The sequence below is a fragment of the Protopterus annectens genome, chromosome 4.part0 (assembly GCF_019279795.1).
Source record: "Protopterus annectens isolate FY-2018-M chromosome 4.part0, PAN1.0, whole genome shotgun sequence".
NCBI lineage: Eukaryota > Metazoa > Chordata > Ceratodontiformes > Protopteridae > Protopterus > Protopterus annectens.
The window spans coordinates 823,984,233-824,010,602 of record NC_056733.1 but is presented as its reverse complement, the minus strand read 5'-3'; the positions used below and the strand labels follow the sequence as shown (position 1 = coordinate 824,010,602).

The 26,370-nt window shown below is 39.3% G+C and overlaps 1 protein-coding gene across 1 annotated transcript in view; it reads right to left on the bottom strand.

Moving 5' to 3' along the window:
• ULK1 (unc-51 like autophagy activating kinase 1) overlaps positions 1–26,370 on the bottom strand; it is a 1,203,955-nt gene that overhangs the window by 124,158 nt on the left and 1,053,427 nt on the right. The window contains exon 22 of the mRNA XM_044068766.1: positions 9,133–9,261. Within this exon, the coding sequence (XP_043924701.1) occupies positions 9,133–9,261 (129 nt within the window). The remainder of the gene's footprint in view (positions 1–9,132; positions 9,262–26,370) is intronic.

The window sequence follows — 26,370 nt, the reverse complement described above, 5'->3', positions numbered from 1 at the left end:
CTCCATCAGGGGATCACAGGATCAGTCCCTGCTCATTTAAATGGAATGGGATTTTATTTAAGACTCATCCTCATGCTACAACAGGGGCCTGAGGGCTTATTTTGCATCATCTATTGATTCTAAATGCATTTTTGAAAATACCAAAATTCAAGATGTTATCTCTCTCTCAGGCTTATTTAGTTACCTGGAATCAAAAGGATGCTTACCTTCACATTCACATCAGTTCAAAGCACAGACAATTATTAAGATTTCAAGACTTTTCAATTTTCTGCTTTGCCTTTTTTTTTTTTTTTTTTTACAGTGCCAAGACTTTTTACAAAATGTTTTAGCATATGTGGTGGCTTTCTGTAGATTGCAAGGTATCCACATCTACTCTTAGATGACTTTTTGATCCAGGCTACCTGAGTTAAAAAACACTTCAGGAATGGCAATTTGTAAACAATCTTTTTCTGTAAATAGACTTCACTCTGACCTTGAAGAAATACACCCATTATCCTTCTCAAAGTCTAGTGTTTCTGGACTTCCTTCCGGATGCTTCCTGTATGACGGCTTTCCTCCCTAAGGGAAAATCCATTTTCTGACTTTCTACTTCCCATTCCTCGGAAATCTGGAAATAACAATAGAGATTCTAAGAGCCCAGGGTACATGGCTTCAACAATATGGATGATTCCTTTTGCCAAACTCCATAAGGAAGATTCAGGGGTATTTCACCTCACTGCCACCCACAGTCCCTCCCAATTATTTTCTTGCCTTTTGTGAAGAAATCAATCTAGTGGTGGATAAACTAGATAACACTCATTCCAGGTGCTCCCCTTCTAGCTCCATCTCCCCTCCAGTAGGTCTCAAAAGATGCTTCAGACATGGACTGGAGAGCTGTTTCAATGGGCACCAAAATCCAAGGCGGGCAAAAAAAAAAAAACAAAACAGAAAGGAGATGAAAGCCCTGATCTTTGCATTATATGCTCTCCTTCACCTCTGGTCCTCTGGAACTTTGCAAGTCCTAACAGATAACACCACAGACATCTAGTATATCAACAAGCAAGGGGGGAACAAATTCCTACTATTTTTCACAGGCTGGCCATGAAAGTTTGGAAGATTGCTATTTGCCACAGTACAGTTCTCTGAGCAACTTGCATTTCATCAGAGATAAATTCAATAGCAGATTATCTATGCAGATCCAAGGCAGACCTTAAAACATGGATAATGAACAGAGGGGCTTTCCTCCAAATTGTCCCTTAATGTAGAACTTTCCAGATTGATCTCGGTCTCCACTCTAAACATCAGCTCAGGTTGTTCTGCTTCAGAGTTCCATGCAGAGAAGCATGGAAAATGAATGCCTCATCAGTCTCTCAGAAAGGGCAATTCCTATATGCCTTCCTTCTTACTATACACTTTCCACATTCAGAAAGGCAATCCAAAATGCTGCCGGTGATTCCCTGTTGGCACAGACAACTACTCATTCTTACTGCTTTTTCATCGAGCCAAGGGTAATCATCACAAGTTACCTCACAGGATGGACTTGCTCACACAACAAAAGGGCTCTCTAATTCATCAAAATCTAAAAAATCTGAATCTTACTGTCTGGATGACAGGCTTTTCATTCCCTTCAAGCACTTTTACTCTGAGGATGTGCTGCAGCTAATGAAAGTAACGAAACTTGCTAGAAGAATCTTACATTTCTAGATGGAAAAGACTTTCTAATTTCTGTCACAACAGAAGGCAAGACCCTTATCAGCTTGGTGTATCTACTGTCCTCTAATATTTGCTTGAACTCCCAATTCAGGATTTGCATACATCTCTACCAAGGGGCATCCATCTCAGCCTGCTTACCTATGGACCCCCCTTCAATTTACGAGGTCAGACAGTTCCTAAAAGGTGTCCTTCATATCAGACCCCCATGAAAATACACTCTTCCTCTTTGGGACTTGAACTATGTCCTAGGAAAAATAATCCTTCGCCCTTTCAAACCTACCTTTTTTGCATCTCTAAAGTTCTGCACCGGGAAGAGTTTTGTTTGTGGCACAGTTATCTACTAAAAGGGTATTAGAGTTACTGACTCTTATGTGCTCTCTTCTTTTTTGGTTTTACATAACGGAAGGATAATCTTTTATGACTAAGGTGGTCACTGAAATATCTCCAAATCAGTCTATTGATCTTCTTACATTTTTCCTAATCCTCAAAATGGGGGTGGGGCGGTAGATTCTTCATTTACTAGATGTTCACAAATAACTAAGATTCTGCTTGGATAAAACAAAAGCCATTATTTGACGTGTTCTACAGTCTGTATGCAGACAACCTGAAATTGGGTAAACTGATTACATATGTTACAGATAAGGCATGTCTGCAAAATAACTTGACTAACTTGACCATTTGGGCACAGGAGAATAATATGCTAATGTTGTTGTGTCTTTCGGCTTTTCCCGGTTAGGGGTCGCCACAGCGGAACTCTGGTCCGCTAATGACTGGCAGTAGATTTTTACGTGCTGACTTGCCGGGCCTAACGCACAACCTTCGACGAAGGAACGCCCATTCACGCATGTCGCCACACAGAAGACGCTCTAACTGAGAATCGAACGGGCAACGTCTAACTGTGACAATGCTACCGCAGCACCACCACTGCAGTTTAATTACTTCAAAAACTAAGCATACGAGATTTGGGAGACATACCTTGAAAGGTGCACACAGTGACTGAAACTGTAGATTCATTTAAGGACCTGGGTATATCGGTAAATCTAGCTTTGAACTTTTGTAAACATATTAACCAACTGGGACCGGAGTTCCGCTGTGGTGACCCCTAACCGGGAAAAGCCGAAAGACACAAAGTTGCTGATAGTCATAGAACTATAACTTGTATAAAATGATTTAGAAAGTCTATGAAATCAGAAATGATGAAGTCACTGTTAATTACATTTGACCCAAACTTGAGTATGGAATAACAATATGGAAACCTTGCAAGAAAACAAGCATGAGTAAACTGGAAATAGTACAGCAGAAATATATGAAGAGCATCCATGGATGTGAAATGTTAAGTTATTATGAAAGACTAAAATATCTGAACTTGTACAATGCCTCGTTAGATAATTAAGAGGAAATGTTATTCAGGAAAATAGGGCATTTAGAGCCAACTATCTCTGGGATTGTTTGGGGTTATCAAAAAGTAGTCGAAAATCATCAGACAACCTATGTAGAAGATTCTGTAGGAATGAGAAGTGTACTAATAGGTTCTCTGAGAAGCAGTTGATGCCTGGAACAGACTGCCAAACTACATTAAAAGAAGCATTAGTTTAGATATTTTAAGAACAACCTAGACACTTATTATGGGAACAACTGTTTTGGTACACTGGCAGTCTAGAAGGGCATTAATGCCTGTGCTTGAAATGTTTACATGGATGTATGTATTAGAAAACCTGACAAACTATTTCCTTTAATGGAAACATTTGGACTTCCTAGTGGCTAAAGAGACCACCCCCAACTATATTTCTCTTGCAGTTTCTTTTTATTATTATTTTAATTGAAAACCTCTTCAGTAGCTTTATAAGGTCTGGGTTAAAGATCCATTTTGGAAGCAGCAACTTGGTCATCCATTCACACTTTTGCTATACATTATAAAACTGATGCTCTTTCTAGGGCCAGAGTTAGTTATACCAGACCCATTTTACAAAGCATACTGGCCACAGATCTATACCACAAATCTCTTCCCAGACAATATAAAGCTGTGGGAATCTTCCTGATTGTTATTAATGCTGCAACACTGATCTAGTAAAGAACACAGAACACAGTACCATAACAGCAGATGTTTGAAAAGTTCACTGTTGCAGAATATGCACCCCCCCCCCAAGTCTTATTAATTATTTTCTGTCTTCCTTTGGCAGATATGGACCCTTACGTATCCTATTCCTCCTTTATCCTAGTTTACCTGTTTCCCTTTTATTAAAGTATTAGCCTCAGACCATTTTCCTGGGGAAGAAAATTCTTAACGATTTTTGTACTGGTACATCCCTTATGCATCTGCACATATTCTTCAGCTTAGGTTACATGTCAGACCTACAGGATAAGAAGAAGTTGCTGTAAACTAGGTGGATGTACAGTATGCTTGGTAGGACCCTTCTACAACTGTCAGCAATACTGCAACAGACATCTGTTCAAACATCTACTATTATGGTCATGTCTTACACAGCTCCACCTTTATTTACTGATAAATGCTATTTTTGAACACATTGTCCTAAATGTATTGACCGCTTTCTCTTTTTAAGAACTTTAATCAAAATTTATGCCAACAATAAAACCAGATTACTGAATATCCCTTCATTTTAAAACTACATCTCAATTCTATACCAAATAGTAGTAACTAAACATTTTACAGAACCACATTTTGCAAATAAAAACATTACAGGTATTTCCACCTAAGGATGGAAGGTAATGAGTTTAAATCCAACCTCCCCAATAACCTTGAGAGGTACGCCAACAGAGTATACCCCAAAACTGAATGGAGATACTGGCAGCAGCACAAACTGTAGGTGGTACCTACTGGGGGAGGAAATGCAAAGGCCAGACTTTTTGGGAATCAACTGTGGTGCACTGTATCTTCCAGAAAGGACAGCATGGATCACAGACTGTGCGTCGTGTCAAGGCTAGACACTCAGCAGTACAAAAACTGGCTCTAGCTGACTATCTCACATTGACTAATGTTGTCATAAAATGGGCATGGGTACTTACCGGTGCTACGTGGGTCGAATACCTGTTCTACTCTGACCTAAGCCAGAGACTCAGGCTAATGGTGGGAGGAGTTTAAAGCCCAAAAAACCTGGGTTAATAAGGTGACTGTCCGCTATCCAGTTGCCTAGCCTGGGCTATGTGGAATAGCTTTGTTGAGAAAAAGTTGAACGTAAAACCAATCAACCTGCCAAAAATGAAACAAGGATTGTGACACTGAATAAAAGTTCACTGAAAGGACACACCTCGGAAGTGGACAACATAATGGTAAAGAGGGGGCTGGATATCTAGAAGACAGGGTGGAATTGGTCACTTGACATGGGATCCAGAGTACACTATTCAGACAGGAGGAAAGACTAGAAATGGTGACACTGTGGTTAGAGAGAGCCTTCCAAAGACAGTGAGTGATGTAAGAATTAGTGACAGACTCTGGAGAAGCAGTCTCCCTGTGTACAGATAGGGAAGTACACAGAATCTCAGCCTACAGCCCACGACAGAGTTGTGATGCTGAGGAAAAGAGCACATTCAAGTAGCAGTTGCAGGACATACTAGATAAGGCAGGGCAGGATGAAACTGCATTGATAATGGGAAACCTAAATGCTCATACCAGACAATAAAACAGAATATGAGGACTGCTTTGGTCCTTGTGGGTGATGCAATGGGAATAAAGAAGGAGAAGTCATCAGAGACTTCTGCCTGGCACATGGGTTGATGGTGGCCAACACATGGTTCATCAAAACAAATAGCCACAAGACTGCATACAGTGGCAATTAACATGCAACTCAGGCAGACTTCCATCTAGTAATACAAGCAATCCCTGGTGAAATTGTTGACAATCAGAGTAAACCACTGGTGGCCACAATAAGCTGCAAGCAGTGGTCAGGGAAGGCACTAAGGTTAACAAAGACTAGGCTGAAGACCTAGTAGTTGACTGCAGTGAAAGCACAGGAGTTCAAAGAAATACTCGGGTCTCAAGCACCTCAGGAAAAGGAGGAAACTGCTGGAATCAAAAAAGAATAACAATACCTCAAAACAGCATGTGTGACAACAGCAGAACCGACATATGGGCAAGGCGGGTATAGAAATAAGGGTCACAAGAGAAGCCTGTGGTGAATGGAAGTCCAGCAAGTTTTCAAAAGAAAAGAGAAGTAAATGAAGACGTGGGAGACAGAAAAGGAGGCGCAGGCTAAGAAGGAACACTGACTGGCCATCAATGAGGATAACAGAGAAACTGTAATGGCAAAGAACAAGGTGTCAGGGAATCTCTAGCAGCATCTGGAAAGTCACTCAGCAATTACGGCATAAAAGGAAGTCATATGGAACAAAGGATCATTTGTTGTTAAATAAAGTCATAGTGGAGAACGGCAAAAAGTGGAAGAATCTAAGTATGGCATGGATTGCCCACAAAAAAAGCATATGATAGTATCCCACATTCACGGATAAAAGAGTGCTTAAAAATGTATAAGATACACCCCACACTGATCGATTACATTACAGTGACTATGAAACAGTGGCAGACCACTTTACAATTAAGCCATAATAAAGGACAAATTGTTATCACAGGGATAAAAATTCAAAGTGGGATATTCCAGAGTGACTCTCTGTCACCGTTACTATTCTGCCTTGCCCTTAATCCATTAAGCTGTTTACTCAACAGTTTAGGCCATGGCTATAACCTGGTGCCTAGAAAACAACAAAGTGTAAAGACTTCACTCCTTCTCTTTGTCGATGATTTAAAACTGTATAGCTCATCAGAAGAGGAACTGAAACCACAACTGCAAGCTGTCAAAACTTTTTCAGAGGATATTAGAATGTCATTTGGTCTTGATAAATGTGCAAAAGCAACCTTTAAAGCAGGAAAACTGCAAAGCCAGGAAAACATCAGTTTGGGACAAGAATGTGATATAAAAGAACTTGAGTAAGAAGGAGTGTATAAATATTTGGGAAATGATGAAGGATCAATAATAAAACATGAACAAATGCAAATAAAACTTAGTAAGGAATACTTCAGAAGAATTAAATTAACTTACAGTTTTGTAGTGACTGACTGGCCCCAAAAAGTGTTGGACAGATTAGATAGGAAAACAAGGATGCTTCATGCTCACCAAATGATTTATGAAAATCAGTGCATACCAAGATTATACATTCCGCATTCTGAAGGAGGGATGCGCCTCCTTGAAATTGATTATATGTAAAGATCTGCAATCGTGGGACTTCATATTTGCTGACCTTACAAGACTCAAATGTAATGAAAGTTTTGAAACATGAGGAGAATAAATCTAAGATGACTTCTCTGCTTAATCTAGCAGAAGCTTATCGGCGTCAAGCAGGAATGGAAATCAAACCAGAAGTAGATAAAAATCAGGCAGCAACTGAATGTGCCAAAAACAAAAGAAAGAATATAAGATGAAGGATCAGATGAGAAGGCAAGAAGTGAGGAAAAAGCATAAATATAGTTGCAAGTATAGAAAGCTTCTGGAAGAACCTCATGCTAATCAGGAATGAACGCAGGAATGGTTAAGGAGAGGCGAATTCAAACCAAGAGATGAAAAGTTAATATTGGCAGTCAAGATAATGGGCTGTGTGCACGTTGGTTTATAAAGTCTATTGAACATGTGGGAGAAACAAACAAATGTAGGTTTTGTAAAACCAAATTGGAACAGTTGCACAACTCATTGCTGGTTGTGACACACTAAAGGCAGAAGGACTGCATAATTAAAGGCATAATAATGTGGTGAGACTGTTGCACTGGGGATTGCGCAAACATTATGGTAATAAAGTGGCCGAAAACTCTGGAAACATGAGCCACAAAGCATCATAGAAAATGAAGAAGCCTACATCACATGGGAATCATATATTACCAACAGTTCAAAAGATAGATGCTAGAAAACCGGATGTAGTGGTCCAAGAAAAGAAGACAAGAGTAGCATTGATGAGTGAAACTGCCACAGCCAGTGACTACAGTGTCTTGTGTACAGAGAGACACAAAGCATAAAATATCAGGACCTGCAGGGAGAAATGAGAGCAATGTGAAAGAAAGATACACAGTTCCAATAGTAGTAGGAGCAACGGGTCTCATAAAAAAATAATTTACAATAGTATTTAGATATGTTACCAATACATGTAACTCTATACGAACTGCAGAAGGAGTCATTACTGGGCACATTGCGGGTGCTGTGAAGAGCACTACTGGCTGACATCAAAGACTGAAACAATACTAATTTCATGAACTTTAATCATACTTTGCCTTAGGAATGGGATCCATTCCCTTCATGGCATTACAAACACAAAAGACTTGAAGAAATTAAAAAAGAGAGAAGCAGATGACTGATGCCCCCCCCCCCACCCTGTTGTAGAAGGAGGTAGCAGTCCACAAAACTCACAAAAACTGATAGGTCAAAGAAGAGCCACAAAGATGATAAAAGTGGACTATTGAGGATAAGAAAGAAATAATGTACTGTTATTATTATACAAAAAGCTGAGAATTTCCAGACACAAGACATACAAAATGATTAAGAGAGAAACTAGAGGCAAGAAAAATACTTCCGCAAGGAAATTTGTCAGAAGCTTTAAAAAATGAAAATTTGTGTTCACTGATTCAACAGATTTGTGAAAACAGTATATAGATCAAGAAACCTTGATTTGTTTGGAAAAAGAAGCATCTGAGGAAGTGCGAAAATATAAACAACAAAATCAAGAGATATTTTGAAGAAATATGGAGATGGGAAAGATAAAGAGATTTGATATGGTGAAATATTTATGCAAATGAGAAAGCCAAATTAATCAATGTAAAGAAGGCAGCCCCAAAGATACTCGAAGAGAAATACAGGCAAAGGTATATGGAAAATTTCACAATAAAAAAAATAACATCACAAAGATGGAACGTAGAAAAGACAATTAGTAAAGTAGAAGTTAAAAAAATAGAAGTTGAAGTTATGGAATGACTATAAATACTGACCTAAGCAACTACTCAAGTAGAAGCAAATCAGCTGACACCAAGCAGCATTCTCTATCCGTGAACATCATTGCTCGGCAATTTCATTATACTGTGGGCAGTATCAGTACTTCAAAAACTGTTCTGCTGTTTCAGAACAAGACAGCATTTCTGGAGATGTACATAGCTCCTGGCACCTTCCCACGCCCTTTCTGCTTTATTTCTAAACACAAGGTAAGAGTGCCGCAGGTAGAAACTACTGTTAAACTTGCAGTACATCTGATTATTATTATAAATGACACAAAAACAAATAAAACTGATTTTGCCAACTGCTGTGCCCACTGGGCAAGACAGACAGAGAACGCAGCTGGAATTTCATGATAGTACTTCACTTTTAGACCTTTTGATGCAAGGCAGATACCATGTAGGAGAGATTATCCAAGTTTTTTGATATGATAGAAGATATACAGGCTTCCAACTCTTACCTGAACACAGTCTGGTCCGAGTGGTTTGTGGTGGTGTAGTTCCACTGGGAGGTGATCCAACAGTGAACATAACTGGTGCATGAGTACTGTAACCTGCCACAACAGGGCTACCATGAACAGCAGAGGGAGCTGTGGGACACAAGCAATACTGTTAGCATTTTTTTCTTTTCTTTCAAATTCAAACTATAATCCCCAGCCTCCCATATCGCGACTAGTAAAAAGGAATTGTATGCACACATTGCATTAAATGCAGTAACGCACTAACTGTCAATCACAAGAAAACTTACTGGACTGCCAAACATAAAAGCAGAATTTCTTGTTTCTATTACCTGACAATCAGATGACAAATTGACATGAAAACCATAGAAGTTATAAAGCTAAAATATATTAAAAAGTAAACTGAACACACATCAGGAATGCAAGGAATAAAAACAACCAACAGTTTAACTTCTAAAAATGTGCTCATGTACATACATGAAATTAATGTCTAGTTAAGAAAAGCGATTGGTTTGGGACAAAGCATTATCTCTTCCACTCCTTCCATTCAAATTTTGTGCTCTATTCTAAAGGCAACTGTTACTTTTACTGGGCCCTTCACATGACAGCTATGATTTATGGTATTATGCAGCAAGGGGAAGGGTTACCTGTAAATATATTAAATCACCAACAATGCTTTTAAATGAATGAATAAACTCTCAATGGTAAAGCAGTTGCTTCTAAATGAATCACTGCACTGTGCATTTTAAGTGTACCTACTACAAATGGGCTTCCTATCAGAATGCCACTGTAGTGTTTTTGCAAGGGGCTCCTCTCCACTGATATCTACATGTTCCACAATTACTTTACCTGGGAGTTGAGGGTTAACAAGTCAAATGAACACTACTGACTCACAACTAATGATGTTTGTTTGAGCACAGGCACATGATGGGTCCATTGTAAGTAACAATCCCTTCCCTTCTGACTATCTTCCTATTAGAAGGTTAAATGGCAGCTGATACACTTCACATACAACTGAATTATTATTCAAGTATTTTACTCTGATATATTTTTACTTACAGGAACAAAGTATCATAGAATATTACAAAACCAATAAGGTGCACACAGCAAGGTGTAATCTCAATTACATCAGCCAACAAACTCATCAAGCACCAATATCCAGGGTAAAATACACAGTTTAATACAGATAACATATATTTCACAAACACAACTGTCTACATTATCATGAAACTACAGGTGTGTAAGTAGTCTTACCATAACAGTAAATGCTCACTGCTGCACTATCCTAAACTATATGGGTCACCCACACAAGTGTCAGTATCCTATCAGCCTGTTTCCATAGTGTTAGGACACCCTCCAGATGCCGTAGCTGCTGGCTGCATAAGAAACAGAGGAAATAAAGTGCAGCTATGGCACCTAACATCAAGACTTTCTTATCTTGATGAAGGAATCAAGAGCCGCACAAGATAGGACAATGCCCTAAAGAAACTAGAAAGATACACTCTGTGAAAATATATTGAAACGCAGGGGGTTGGTGGGTAGCTGCAGCTAATACAGCAGTGGTCTACTGCTGTTATGGCAAGATAACTTACATAACTGTACTATGTTTTTTGTTAAATCACTACTGTAGTAGCCTAAGCTAAAACAGACAAGTACAAAACCTTGAGGGCTCAGGAGAATGAAGGTGAGATGGAATCCAGTACCCCAGGAGAACAGCCTCAGCAAAGTCTGCTATGGATCTAGACTAGAAGTCCAGTTTGCAGTCTTTGTATGAGTTGGCACTGACAACCAACTAGCCATCTCTAGTATATTTCTAGAGTGCACTCCTTCAAAAATGCTAACAATGTAGCCAAAGCAGAGTTGAGCCCTAACTTTTCCTGGAATTAATTGTCACTGGCAAGAATAACAAAAGGTAATAGCTTGGGACAACCAACTAGAAGCTGTTTTAGTTACTGCTTGTCCCTTTTTCTTACCTTCATAAGAAATAAACAGCTGACCAGCAAGCCAGAGGGCTTTGATTCTGTCAATAAAACATCTGAGCTGCCTATGAACATCCAAGGTATGGACAACCCTTTCACCCTGATTTGTAGGCTCTGAAAAGAAAACTGGGAGATGAATGTCCTGGGTCAGAGTCAACTCTGAAACTATATTAGGCCTAAATGAAATGTTAGTTCTCAAGGAAACCATATCCCTATGAAAAAATGTGTTAGGGATGGTTCACAATTAAGGCTTATAACTCAGATTAATGTCTGGAAGAAGTCAGAGCAATTAACAAGGCTGTTTTTCAAGAACTTCAAGTCTGCATCCTGAGCAGGTTCAGAAGAAGATAGTGTAAGCTTTTCTAGCATAAAATTAAGATACCAAGGAGCAGCCACCTGGTTAATTGGTGGATGCGTATGCAAAGCCCCTTTCAAAAATTGTATCAGTGATGGTAAAGTAGAAAGGGGGAATCTAGGGGCAGATAAGCAGAAATGGCCGATAAGTGATGCTTAACAGAAGAACAGAAAAGGCCAGGAGATAATAACCCCCACAAGTACTGAAAAGCCAGAGGCAAATATGCCTGGAAAGGGTCCTGTTTCTTAGAAAGGCATCAACTAAAAATATTCTCCATTTCCCCAATTATGGTTTTCTAGTAGCTGGTTTCTAAGCCTCCTGTAAGACCTGATGCATGTCCTCAGAAAAAAAGGTGCCTACAAGGAATGAAAATTACATCATCCAGGCAGTCAGCTGAAAACGTTGAAAGTTGGGCTGTATTAAGAAAACCTTGTCCAGTGTGATTAAGTCCACCCTGTGTGGAAGGTTGTGGTAATTGCCCCTGGCCAATTTCAACAGAAGGGAGAATCATGGATGTCCTGCCCAAAAGGGGTATGTATGATCTTTGGAAAGTCCTTCTCGACCTTTAAAATAACTCTTGTTATAAGAGAAAAAGGATGGAAAGGCATAGAGGAATATTTCTAACCAGAGACACACAAATGCATCCACCTTCCAGGCTTAAGTACATGGAGTCCTGGAACAGAACATTTTCAACTATCTATTTTGGCTGGCATAAAACACATCTACTTGTACTGTTCCCCGCAGAAAGACAAACTTCCAGAAGACCCGCAGGATCAACATCTATTTGTGAGAATATGTCCTGGTTCTGCTCAGCTTGTCTGCAACAAAATTCTGCTGGGACATAATGTAGGAAGCTTGGAAGGATAAATTGTGCCACATTGTTATATCTCAAGCCACCATATCTAACCTGTACATAAGGTAAGACATGGACCCCCCCTTGTGTGATTATGCATCACATTACTGTGGCATAGTTTGTGATGACTAGCAATGGACCCAGAATCCACAGATGGTTCAGATATTTGACAGCATGTAAAACTGCCATAATTTATTTTATATTTATGTGTTTCAACCTGTGCTGCCTGTTCTAAAGACCCTGAATATTTACTCCATTGGACACAGCTCCCCAAACAAACTCTGATGCATCTGTTGTCAATAACTGAGTAGCCATCTGTGGGTTAGGAGGAAGATCACAGATGAATGTCAACTGATGTACCCACTGATACAGCTCCCTTTACACAAGTCTCAGAACAGGGAATGAAAGAGGACAGAAGATGTAGGTGGAGAGTCCAGAGAGTTTTGACAAACCACTGAATTTTTCTCATATGAATTCTGGCCAAAGGAATCATGAGAATAGTGGAGACCATCTACCGTAAAATCTGGAAATATTTCCTGGGAGGTGCTTGGGTCAGACTGGAGAATTCCAGAAATCTGGTCACCTAAGACAGTACTTTTTTTTTCTGAGGAAGAAAAGCCATCATCGAGGATATAACCAGAAGACAGCCTAGAAATATTATTCTGTGGGCAGGGATAAGCAAAGACTTGTCCCCATTTACCAGAAATCTCAAGACCAAGAAAAAAGTTTGGTGCCTGCTCAAGGGACGTTAGACAATTCTTCAAGGACTCTATCATTATCAGGCAGTCATCTAGGATACAGAAAAATGAGAATGCCCTGCGACCTGCAGTGGGCAATCACTGGAGCTTGGCACTTTGTAAACACCCTTGGTGCAACAGATACTCTAAAAGGTAAAACAAATAAAATGAAAATGTGAACTAACAAAAGAAAGCTGCAAAAATGATCTGAAACTGCTGTGGATTGCCATATGATAAGCATCCTTTAAATCAAAAGTTACTAGGAAGATGTGCAAGTGAATGACAGGCAACAATGAATTTTGGAACTCTGACATGAAAGTTGAGAAAGGAAAGGTCCAGAATGGATCTCTAGGATCTTCCCATCTTTGGCACCAAAAACAACACCCTAAGACAGCATCTGAAAGAGAACAGGATGGAAGAGAGGGGGTCTGATTGGGAAGGTGTGGTGGAATCCCCCTGAAATACAGGAAGGGAATCACACTGCCAATGGCATGTGCTGCACCCAAGAATCTGAGGTTATATGAAGCCAAAGAGGAAAATGAATGCCCAGAATTTGGGACCAGTTCACTGGATTGCCAGAACAGGGAGGAAAAAAAGATGGAATATACAGTAACTCAGATTTCCTAGCCTGACATTGGGATTAGGAAGTAGGACCCTTATTCCTGGATCCACTCTGCTATTGCTTTTTGTAAGCTTGCTTACTGAAATTCTTTAGAAAAGACTGACAGAGGAACCTGCACTGAGGGAAAACTGAAATTCTGAAAGGAGGGCTCAAATCTGTTTGAGAACCTCAGCAGAGGAAGGAGCAAACAGTAGATCTTTATCCAAAGAGGCACTAAGAATTTCTGATTTAACAGAGTTAGGGAAATTCTAAGACTGCAACCAAAAATATCATCTCAGAATGGAACCTACAGCAGTCAATCTGGATACTGTATCAGCGATGTCATAAGAACATTTTAAAGTATGCTTTGTGGACTCAGAAACAGAAGACAGAAGCGAGGTCAGATACACCTAACACACTGCCAAAGAAATGTCATCAATTAACTTCTGCAAATAAAAAAAGATGCCAGGAGAAATGTAGACTTAAAAACCCAAGGGTTCACTGTTCTAAATGCTAGGGTAGAAGAAGCTTATGTCTTCCTACCCAACTTACCCAAAGCCCTACTCAGTTTGTCTGAGGGAACAGGATTCACAGCTGTAATGAACTTGGAAGAAGATGATTTGGATACGGTAATCACTACAGGATCTGCTATAAAATTAGTAAAATTATATCTTTGAGACCAAGGAACCTTATATAATCTATCAGGTCTTCCCGGTAAAGAAGACTATGGAATGTTAGGGGATGTGCAAGCTACTAAAAACCATCTTACGGAAAAGAAGCCCGCAGAGGAAAGGTCTCCTGCAAAAAATAGTAATATCTCAAGTGAGACTCTGAAATATCTTTTTGCTCCAAGTGAAAACATGTATTTCATTTTAGTAATAGTGTCCACAAAAGATGATTCTTCTACGGGGAATCCAAGGAGCAACTATCCTCAAAATCAGAATCCCCCTATCTAGGAGAAGTAGTCTGAGAAGCAGAATCCTAATGAAAGGCCCAACCCCTTCAGCTGTGAATTAGCATCTGAAAGGGAGAACACTCTCTTCCTTTTCACAGGAGGAAACAAAACAGAAATTTAGTAAAGTGCATCTAATCATCTCTCAAAAGAGGAGGAGAATAGTCATGTGTCTTCTGTTCCTGGAATAAAAAAGAATGGCTAAATGAAGTCCTTTCCTCAGGGAAAAATGTTCCTCAAAGGAATTTAACAGAGTAATATTTCCCAGGCCCTTCTCTGGACCTAAAAAAAGTCTCACTCTCGGGCATCTAAACAGCCACAGAAGACATGCTACATGCCAACCTTCCAGTCCATAATGGCTTCCTGAGGAGCAACAGAGGAACAAAGAGAAAAAACAGAACAGTTTGAGGAACAAGCCATGGCCACAGCACGCCACTCACCAGCAACTGAAGCACAAAGGCTGAACTAAAAAACAAGGCAGTCCTATTAACATTTTTTTCTTGTGGACCAAGGAGGGATTAAATGACTACTGCTCAGGTTCAAGCTGAAGCCAGAGAATAAGTCCCTTAAAATAGGAGGATGAGGAAAAACACCCAACACAAACACCACACTGGTTGCAGAAACAGTCTATATCGCTGCAGAAATGCTAGCAATACAAGCAACCTCTTATTAGCAATAAAGATATCTTGTAGAGAAGAAAACAGAAAACTCACTTTCCAAAAAAAAATAATTTGTGGAAAGCCCTTGAAGCATAGCATATGCTTTTAGAATAAAGCAACCAAGAAAACACTGCACCAAAAGGATGAAAGCTCCATATAAAAAATTACTAAATTACTATAATACCAGTGGAAAAAAATAATCCTTCACTTCACTGTGATTTCATAGATCTTATTTATATATATATATATATATGTATATATATATATATATATATATATATATATATATATATATATATATATACACTTATGTGTGTGTGTGTGTGTACATATATATATATATATATATATATATATATATATATATATATATATATTTATGTATGTGTGTGTGTGTATATGTATGGGTCCACTTTGGAATTTCGAAATTTCACAACCCCAATGTTCTAAATACCAATGCTCAGAACTTAAAAAAAAAAAAAAAAAACTACAATCATCATATTTTTGCAGGAGGGCAAGCCCTACTGCAGCCCCACACCCCCTGCAACTTAAATATGCCAACTCTGAGATCGTACTACAGTGAAGAGAATGGTAATGCTCTTGTTCTGCACTGTATGGTGATCTCCATTTACAGGTTTCGAGATTCCAGAACCTCAAGGCTCTGAACGTCGGTATTTAGAATGCTGGGATTGTGGAATTTCGAAATTCCAAAGTGGACCTATATATATATATATATATATATATATATATATATATATAATTCACCAAATGGGAACTTATTTGTCCAGCCAGGAAAACGAAACCGACAGACAACCTATGAGGTACTAAAACACTCTTCAATCTTTGGCGGCAAGAATGTCTAAAGCTTTGGAGGTGGGCCGATTGGGGGGGAGCAATCCTTGAGAAGACATCCCATATAGCCTAGGGTAGTGCAGCAGTGATCCAACAAAGGACATTCAAAGAATCACACTCCAAACACAGAATAAATAATCATACAGTGTTTCAAACAACTAGTTGCAATATCTACTTTTTCAGGTGTAAAGGTTTACATTTCAAAAGAAAACCTCATGGTATTAGTGGCTGGTATAAGAACTTAGTTGAACTACACCTCTGTAAAACAATGAAAATCTGATAATGTAACTAATAACAACTGCAAAATGCCCCCCAATACATATATATACATATACATATACATACATATATATATATATATATATATATATACATATATATATATATATATATATATATATATATATATATATATATTATATATACACATATATATATATATATATATAGGCGCACACACACACACACACACACACTCACTGTCAATTTGCTCTACTCAGAAAATGAAGAACATGAATAAATCCCACAAAGGCTCTAATTCACACTGTAAAGCTCTAAGGAAAAGATCTTCAATAAATGTAAAATAGCAACACAGAGCTAGTAAACTAAACAGAACTGCTACACTGATCAATATCTCATCTAACTTTCTACATAGATGACTTCTAAGGTAAATTTGAAGTATCTTTCTAGGTGAACCCTCCTTTAACCCCTTGATCTTTTACATTATTTTTTAACAATATAAACAACTGTAAAGGTTGTAATACTTTAGTATTCAGATTATTAGTGGTGCACACCAGGGTTACAACTGGCATGTCATTGTTCTCTGTGACTTGAGAAAAAGAAGTTACGTACTAACCATAATGTTTCAGCTGTGTTGTCTATTTTCATTCTTCCTCAACCTGTGGGTTTGGATCTGACTTGGCTGTTTTTTTATAGCTTTCGAGCTCCTCCCTTACCCATAATCCTCCTGAACTACAATTACCTTAGATCGAGTTTGCTGCAGCTGTATATGCATGACACACGTATGTATATATAGAAAATTATCATAAGACAGAATAAGATAAAATCAGGAGCTCAAAGGGAAAAGTGGTTCTTGAAATACCTCTGTAAGTCTTCCCAGAAGGAACACAGGATGGAATGGGGGTTGACAAAGAATGAAAATGGACAACACATATGAAATGTTATGGTGAGTACATAACTTCTTTTTCTGATGATGTAATTTTCATTCATTTGTCAACCTGTGTGACAGATATTCCGGAGCATGACAGAACCAAATGATGCTTGATTTCTAATATAATATGATCTAATTTGTACTATGTAACAAAGGTATAAGAATTTCACCAGGAGGCAGCTGCACAAATATCATCAATAGATAATTTAGACCAAAAAGCTGCTGAGGTGGCCATTGATCTAATGGAATGTGCTTTTACATGGCTAGGTGGGGTAATACCTTTAGCAGTGTAAACATAAGAATGCAATCGGTTACCCATTTAGCCAAAGTTGTTTTGGAAACAGGTTTCCCAACTTTACTTTGGAAAAAGAAACACACAGTTGGTCAGATTTCCTGAAAGCTTTTGTCCTGTTCAAATAAACATGTAATTGTCTATGCACGATGTGATGATGTGAGGTATTGCCATCTGTGCCAGGGAGAATTGGGCAGTGCATGTGTAACACATGCCAGCATAGTTAGCTGGAGTTTTGTAAATAATTTTGTGTCACTTGACTATCAACTGACTTGCACAGATGCTTGTGTTAAAAATGTACTATCAACAACATTATTAAAACTGATTGAATGTATATGTTTAAACAAAGAATTCTGGAAGGGAAGAGCTGAAGTTTTTGAACCTGTTCTATAGCTTTCAGATACTGCAACAGATCTTGGAAAAGCTCTGAGTGTGTACTCTACCAGAGTCAGGCGATCAAATCTGATGTCATTCTATAACCAGTGAAACACAAAAACCAAGTCAGCAGCACCAAGACCCACCACAGGAAGTATCAGGAATCCAAAAAGTATAAAATAAAACAATTTACTGAAGCGCTTTTCGTTGCTTGTAATGTAGCAACTTCTTCAGAAAAGATACACAGTTTCAAAGAGTAGTTTATAAGTAATTGAGACATGTCATGTGATGACCACACCTCCAGTAAGTCAAGTTCTTAAAGAAACATTTGCTAAAAAAACATGTGTTCATAAAACCTAAATACAAAAGCTGCAAGTTTGTTAGATTAAAAGTGTCATCAAAACTGTTATAAATAATTATACAGAAGGCATTAAACTGTTAAACTCAAACAATAACAAAGTTAGACTAAACTTCGAAATTACGGTAATCAGCCGGGTATATCTCTCTAAAATATTGTAGAGCTAAAATGAATAAAATTATATTCAAGCAAAGTACCAGTTACCGTCTCAAACTTCTTAGTTTCAGAAGACAGGAAATGTTACAAGCATCATTTAAACCTGGTACAACAAATGCATTCAAACGGATTTGCCATTCAAGCTCATGTTCCTCTAAAAGTAAGTTCAGTGGGCCACCTCTCAAATTAGCTTGAACTTGATCTATAGCTTTAAAGGTAAATTTGTGGCCCACATTATTTGCTATATGTCTTGCTAGTGGGTTGTCAATTTTATTGACTTAGATAGCATAGGTGTGTTCATAAACCCTATCCCGCAGTCTACGTTCAGTCTTCCCCACGTAGAAAGCGGGACAGCAGACACATCTTGCTATGTAGACTACTAGTCTAGAATTACAGTTGAGTTTAAATTTAATCTCATACTTGTTGTCACCTATGCAAAATGTATTGCCCATTTCCATGAATGTACACATCCTACAAGATTCACACAAATTCATTCCAGCATACCTATGTGTTTTAAATTGTTGCCCCCCACATTCAAGTAAGTTTTTAAGGTTGTGGCCTCTACGAAATACAATATTTGGAACTAGACCTAGTTTACTGAATAGTGGAATATCACTCAAGATCAACTGCCAGTTTTTACATAAAATACGTTTGACTTGGCCACTATCATTACTGAAGGTAGTGATAAATCCACCTTTGAAGTTAGGGGCTAAAGTTTGTAATGGAATTTGTGTTGGGACAAATACACTGTTCTGACAATCTACCATGTGAGGAACAAAACTGTCCTGTTCTAAACTATTTAGCCCAAGGATGGGAGAGACGATTCCAAGTCTTCTTTTGTCCGAAACTTCACTGACTAAAGTTCCAATAATGTTGCTAGGATACCCACGCTTTTCAAACATCATCCTAAGTAAATCACACTCTTGACGGAAATCGAGCTCAAGTGTGGTCATTCTAGCTGCCCTAATCAATTGGCCTTTTACAATAGACCGCTTCTGATGGAATGGATGGCAGCTAGAAAAGTGTAGGAATGAGTTACAGTACGTGGGTTTTCTAAAATTCTGTGATACATACCTCCTATTGACTTTATCTTTTGAAAGTTTCACATCTAAATAGTCAATCGTGGCTGTATGAAATGTATGTATGAAATGTTGATGTAAATACAATCATTCTATAACCAGCACTGACAGGATGGAACTCACACAGCATTTGTTTGGCTTTGTTTTCTTTGGAGCATGATATAAAGATCTAAGTCAGTTTTCACAGTTCAGTTAGTTAAGTTTAGTTTAGTTAGAAGCTCATCACCTTGCCTTGTGGAAATAAGCATCTCAGCATCCTATCTTGCCTTGCTGTATTAATTATGTTAGCTAGGGAACAGTTAAAAATGTTCCTCAGGAAACACAGTGAGTGTAGTTAAGTATTGTTTTTCTGCATCATTTTGAATCTGTCCAACTGTGTTATTTTTGTTTCTCCTGTGATTGAGAGACTGGTGTTTATTGTACTTACATATTTAGTAATCTCAAATTTTCTATTTGATTTATTACCAAGTATTTTTATACCTTTCATTGTGGCTGGTCTTTTACAGAATACTTTTAACTTCTTGAGAGTATATGTGCTTATTTTAGTGATGCCTTGGCCACTCCGAAAAGCTTGGTTGCTTTGGTTACACTCTACCATGTATGTTAGCATTGATTTTACTCTGTATACTTGGATACCCTTGTAAGAGCCTGAGAGTGGTTGACTCATGGCAGTGTAGTTACCTTATAGTCTGGACAGAGGGGGTACAGCTAGTAAATCTGTGCCAGCCTTTCCAGGAGTGTGTGTGTGTGTGTGTGTGTGTGTGTGTGTGTGTGTGTGTGTGTGTGTGTGAGAAAATCAAATACCCAGGTTTGGGTGTGTCAGCTACTTGGAACTGGGACATAGTGCTCCAAAGTGAGTCTCGTTTGGGACCTGGAGAGACAGAGAGCCCAGTCCCAAGTTAGCAGCATGCTCCCTGTGTGCTCTTGGGGGAAACTGTGCTCGATGGAGAGAGATGCATCTTAAAACACTGTGTAAATCCATTCATTTTCTTAATGACTGTCTCTCACCGGTGTCAGTGGTGAGGATTGAGGCTCCTTGATTACTGGCCCGGGGTAAAGTTAGGTGGTCATATATTGGTGTCAGAGTAGTGGAATATTAATTGAACTTCAGTAGCCTGTGGGTAGTTGTTCCTGAAGGTGTATGTGTGTGTACTCTCAACAGCCACAGGGTAAATATTCAGACTTTCATTTTCATAACAATTTTACTTATTTTTGTTAGTTTAGTTTAGTCAAGGAAAGCAGGCAGAGATGTCAGCAGAGAATTATGGTAATCTGGCAAAGAACCAGTTGGCCAAGGTGTGCGAAGCCAAAGGACTGGTGCACGCTAACTGGACTAAAGAAGAAATTATTTCTTCCTTAACTGCAGCTGCAGAGGGGACCAGTGGCCAGGAAGACAACCAGTCTGGTGTTGGGAATGTGCAGTTTTCAGAAACAGGACAGTTCACCTTATCCTCAGAGGACTTAAAAAGCTGTCCAGAGTTAAAGAGACTTCAACTGGAGGGCAAACATTTGGAGACCGAGGAGATACTGCAGCATTTGGAGAGTGAAGAGAAACTGTTGCGTATGGAGGCTGAAGAAAAACAGAAGTGACAACACAAGAGGGAGATGCTGACTCTTTTCTAGGGTCATGGAGGTAATGGGCAGGGAATAACCGGAATCCAGAAGCAATAACAGGTCAGTAAATTTCTTCCACAATTTGCAGAGCGGGATAACTGTGATACTTTTATTCATATACTTGAAACAGTATGTAAACAGTATAATGTTGACCAAGAGCTCAGGGAATGGTTCCTAACCCCCTTACTCCAAGGTAAAGCTTAACTGCTGTTTCTAAACTGTCTGATACTAACTGTTTAAACTATGAAAGAGTGAAACAATGTTTATTAAACTATTTTAAGTTAACACCTGAAGCTTACGGATGCAAAGGAGATGAAAGTGTATGTGATTATACTGCTGTGTTAAACACTTATTTTCATAGGTGGGTGAGAGGGTGTCAGGTCACCCCTTTTGAAAGACTGGCAGACATTCTGGTGAGGGGACAAGCCCTTAATACTTTGCCTGAGGACATGAGAATCTGGTTGTCAGACCGGGAGAGTAACTCTGCAGATGAGCTGGGGAGAAAAGGGGATTTCTACTTTGCAATCAATGCACAAGAAGGGGATACCCAGTGACATGGTTATGAGGGAACCCATGGCGGGCAGCCTAAATCACCCCAACAGAGACTATAACAGGGGAAGCCACTAGTACATGGCCAAGATCAGGATTAGATGTTTTAAATGTAACCAGAGGGGCCATGTAGCATACAATGTCCAATGAAGCAAGGTGAGAAACAAAAGGTGAGGGAGCCAGCAAGTGGGAATAACAGTGTGCCAGTAGTAAGTTGTCTGGAGACAACAGGGGTACCAAACTATCACCACAGTTTGTATCCAATCTTAGTGGAAGGAAGACAGGCCACTGCTAAGAGAGACACAGCCTCTGACATAACCATTGTGAAGCTTGCAGTGGATAAAGAGGAGCAGTACTTGCTTGGGCCACTTTGACTGGGAGACTGAAAAAGGAAGCAACAGGTAGCTGTGTATGAGGACATTCCTGCAAATGTCTTGATAGGGAATGATTTTGACAATGCAGTACCTTGTGTGCAAGCAGTACATGCAGTCCGGCTTGGAGAGAGCATGTAGGTCTGTTAGGTTGGAGGAGATCCAGACAGACCCCACACCTGAACCTAGGGCTGCTGATGTGGCTATTTCAGGGAGGGAGGTACCTTGTAACACTGAGCCAGAAAGTGAGCCACAGCTGCTGGTAGGTACTGATGTTCTCTTGGACAGGGTGACTGTAAAGACAGAGGTGAGTGGTAGTACTGTGGCTGACAGTGAGGCATAGCTGTCAGAAGAAACTAGGCTTCCTGTGGAAGGGAAGCTGGGAATCACTACACAGATAGACTTGAGACAGGCTCAGCTTTCGGATCCTACCTTACAAAGTGTGAAGAGGTAGCTAAGGAGACACCTGATGCTCAAGGAAAAGGGGAGTCTGTATTTTGGAACAAAGGGATACTGTGTACACAGTGGACACCTGAGGGAGGGCTAGAGGGTGAGGTAATACAGCAGTTGGTAGTGCCCCGAGCTTACTGTCTGGCACTTCAAGCCACAGCCCATGACATTCCTTCTGGAGGTCATATGGGCATAAAGTGTACAAACAGACATATTATGCAGATCTTCTATTGACCTGGGTTTGCAAGGGATATAACAAGGTACTGCAGGAGATGTGAGCAATGCCAAAAGCTAGGCAAGGCAGGGGACAAGGTCAAAGCTCCATTGATGCCTTTGCCTATGATTAAGGAGCCATTTCCTTGAGTAGCTATAGGTATTATGGGGCCTCTGAGTATCTCAACTTCCAGGGGGAAGTATTATATCCTCATGGTAGTAGATTATGCTACTAGATACCCTAAGGCGGTGGGTCTGTCCTTCATCAAGGCAGAGAAGGTGGCAAATGCTCTGTTACAGATTTTCAGCAGGGTAGGGTTCCCAAGAGAAACACTGACTGAGAGAGGTGCCAATTTCATGTCCGACCTACTGGCTTGTCTGTGAAAGCATTGTAGGGTGAAGCACCTAAAGACCATCCCCCAGTGGAGAGGTTAATCTCTACAGTAAAGACCATGCTACGGGCATTTGCAGACCAGTTTAAGAGATAGTGGGACAAATATTTGCCCCATCTATTGTCTGTATACAGAGAGGCACCCCAGGAATCCACAGGTTTTTCACCCTTTGAGTTGCTGTATAGGTATAGGGTGAGGGGGACCTTTAGATTTGATTCATGATGAGTGGGAGGGTGTGTGAGAATCTCACAAGGAGTCTGTTGTAGCATATGTCCTAAACCTCAGGACAAGGATTAGAGAGCTCATGGTCTTGCCCAGGAGAACTCAAACATCAAGGCCAGCACTGAATGTGGTTAAAATAACTCAATTTTATTCAACCATGATCACCAAAAGGGTAGGGTAAACCCTCTAACCCCACAAAAATCCAACCAGACTGGTTTCGGCTGAAATAGCCTTCCTCAGTGTCAAACAAAACATTGTCACATCCACATAATTTATAAAAATTCATTAATTTAGCACAGTTGGTAAATGGTTAATTATAAATGATCATTTAATCCAGGCCGAAAGAGCCCACCTAGTTTAATAATCCACTTTTCTTTAGCATTCAGAATGGTATGCCACCCAGACTTATTAGTCTTGCCACCAAATATTTATTACTTTATCAATGACAGTAAATCTGTAGGAAGCATCACCATGTTTGAGTGTATGTTTAAATAATGCACTTGATTGTCTCTTATTCCTAGTATCACTCAGATGTTCACCAATCTGTAAGCGTAGGGGTCTAGATGTTTGGCCAATGAAAAGGCAGAACATGTAGATGTTACCAAACATATCACCTAATCGGACCCACAACTGGCCAAAAACTTAATATCATAGAACAACACAGTATTTCTGCTGCTGAACTGTTTGGTTTTATTAACTCTAATGTAGTGTGTGCAGTGCCCACAATGTACACAACCACAGAGTATCTCCCCTGTAATGGTGCATTGCTGTTGTGTCCTAGAAGCCCCCTGATGATGCTTGTAATGCCTGAAGTAGGAACCCAGTGTCCTCCCTCCCCGAAACATAAACAGGCATCTATTGTTTAAAATGTCAGATAACCTATGATCCGATAACAATATGTTCCAATGCCTGTTAATGATATCCATTAATGCCCCTGTGTTACGTCCTTATGTAGTAACTAACCTCACATCCAATGTTTTATCAGATCAATGTTCCTTGTATGACAACAGGTCCTTCCTATCATGGCTAGAGGCCCAGTTACTGGCAGTAATAATATTGCCATATTTCTAACCCCGATTTTTAAATCTTTGTGCCAGATCACTCCTATATTGTTCATATTTCTCCATATTGTACCAAACACGTTCAACCCAAAGGAACTGCAATTTAGGAATGTTTCTGATGATATGCTGTGGGTGAAAGTTGGATGTCTGGAGTAATGAATTGTATTGTGGGTATTTCCTAAAAATTTCACTATCTAGGGTATTGTCCTCATTCATTTTTATAAATACATCCAGAAACGTAATCTGGTCTGCATGGTAATGAACCGTGAACTGGATTTCCCACTTGTTCCAATTTAAAAATTCCACAAAGTCTTGAAGGTAAATACTATCAGCTCTCCAAACCAACAGTTATCCAAACAGCAATTCCAAATGTCAATTTCCTCCAAATACAAATTATGTTCAGGGTCATAAATGAGATGATCCTCCACATAGGCCATAAATAAATCCGCATAAATGGGGGCAAAAGATGCCCCCATTGCTGTACCCTGTATCTGCCAATAGCACTGGTCCTGAAAGTACAAAACATTCTTGGTTAAAACATGCTCTGCTAAACAAACCAGGAATGTATTAAATCCATGCTGATAAAGTTCACTTTTCTCTACCCAAAATTGTAATGCAGAAAGGCCAGCCCAATGTGGACTGTTAGTATAAAGAGCGGTAACATCAAGTGTACACAGGAGCCAACCCGGTTCTAACTGCATATTGGCGATAATACCTAAAAACTGGGTGGTATCCTATATATGTGTTCTAATAAATTTCAACAGTGGTTGCAAATACTTGGTTAGGAACCGTGAAAGTGAAATGTGAGTGACCCTCTGCCTGATACAATGGGTATCCCTGGTGGGTTGTGTAGATCCTTGTGTATTTTGGGCAGAAGATATTGATATTGGGATTTGGGATCCTGTACCATTAGATTGTACAAGTCGGAATTTGTAATAATACCCTCCTCCCTAGCTTGCTTTAAAAAATTATCTATTTCTATCTTGAATTTGAAAGTTGGATCTAAAGGCATAGCATGTAGTACTGGCCATCCCGAAGTTGCTTTTGGGCTTCATTATAGTCCATCTACCAGTCCATAACCACCACAGCTCCTCCCTTGTCAGCAGGTAAAATCACTAAGTTCTTCTTATTTCGTAAATTAGACACCACCTGTGATTCGATCTTTTGAGAGATTGTGAGGTGATATACGATGTTCATGAGCATGAAAATGTAACTCTTTGAGAACACTGGACTGGAAGGAAGCCACCTGCTGTTGCACTGGTGGAATAAATGTGGATTTGTGAAATTTAAAAGAATTAGTGTTGGTACCAGTAGTTTCACCATCAAAAAATAATCTTAAAGGAGGAGGGAGCCTAGATGGCCAAATGAGAGCAGTGAATTTTGAGAGCTCCATAAACTAGTACAATAATACAGGAAAATGTTATTATTTTCAAGTTTAAAACATCAGAAATCTATAGATAAACTATTAAACTACATAAATATCAATTTTGGTGGAGATGTACAAAAATTTTCCTGTCAAGTAACTTGGAGATATACTGAGTCACTGAATATGAACAACTCAAGGAAGTCTCATCCAGATGCTGCTTTGAAAAAAGAACTGCAATTGATGACATCTACCTTACAGGAACTATCTTTGAAGATGGATGGTTTTAAAAATTACTTAGAAAACCTCAAATTAAATTCTCAAAAACAGACTGATACCCTTAAGGTACTATTACAGCAACACCATACAAAAATAACAAATATAGAGACTTCTCTAAATGACACTGAAGGGAGACTCAAAGAGGAAGAATTCCAAAAAGAATTTCTGCTTAAACAGAAAACATGGCTGCTTAACAAAATAGATGACTTAGAAAACAGGGACAGGAGAAACAACATAAGGAGCTTTGGTCTGCCTGAAAACACTGAAGGAGAAGACATTATTTCATTCTTAACAACCTGGATTCCTGA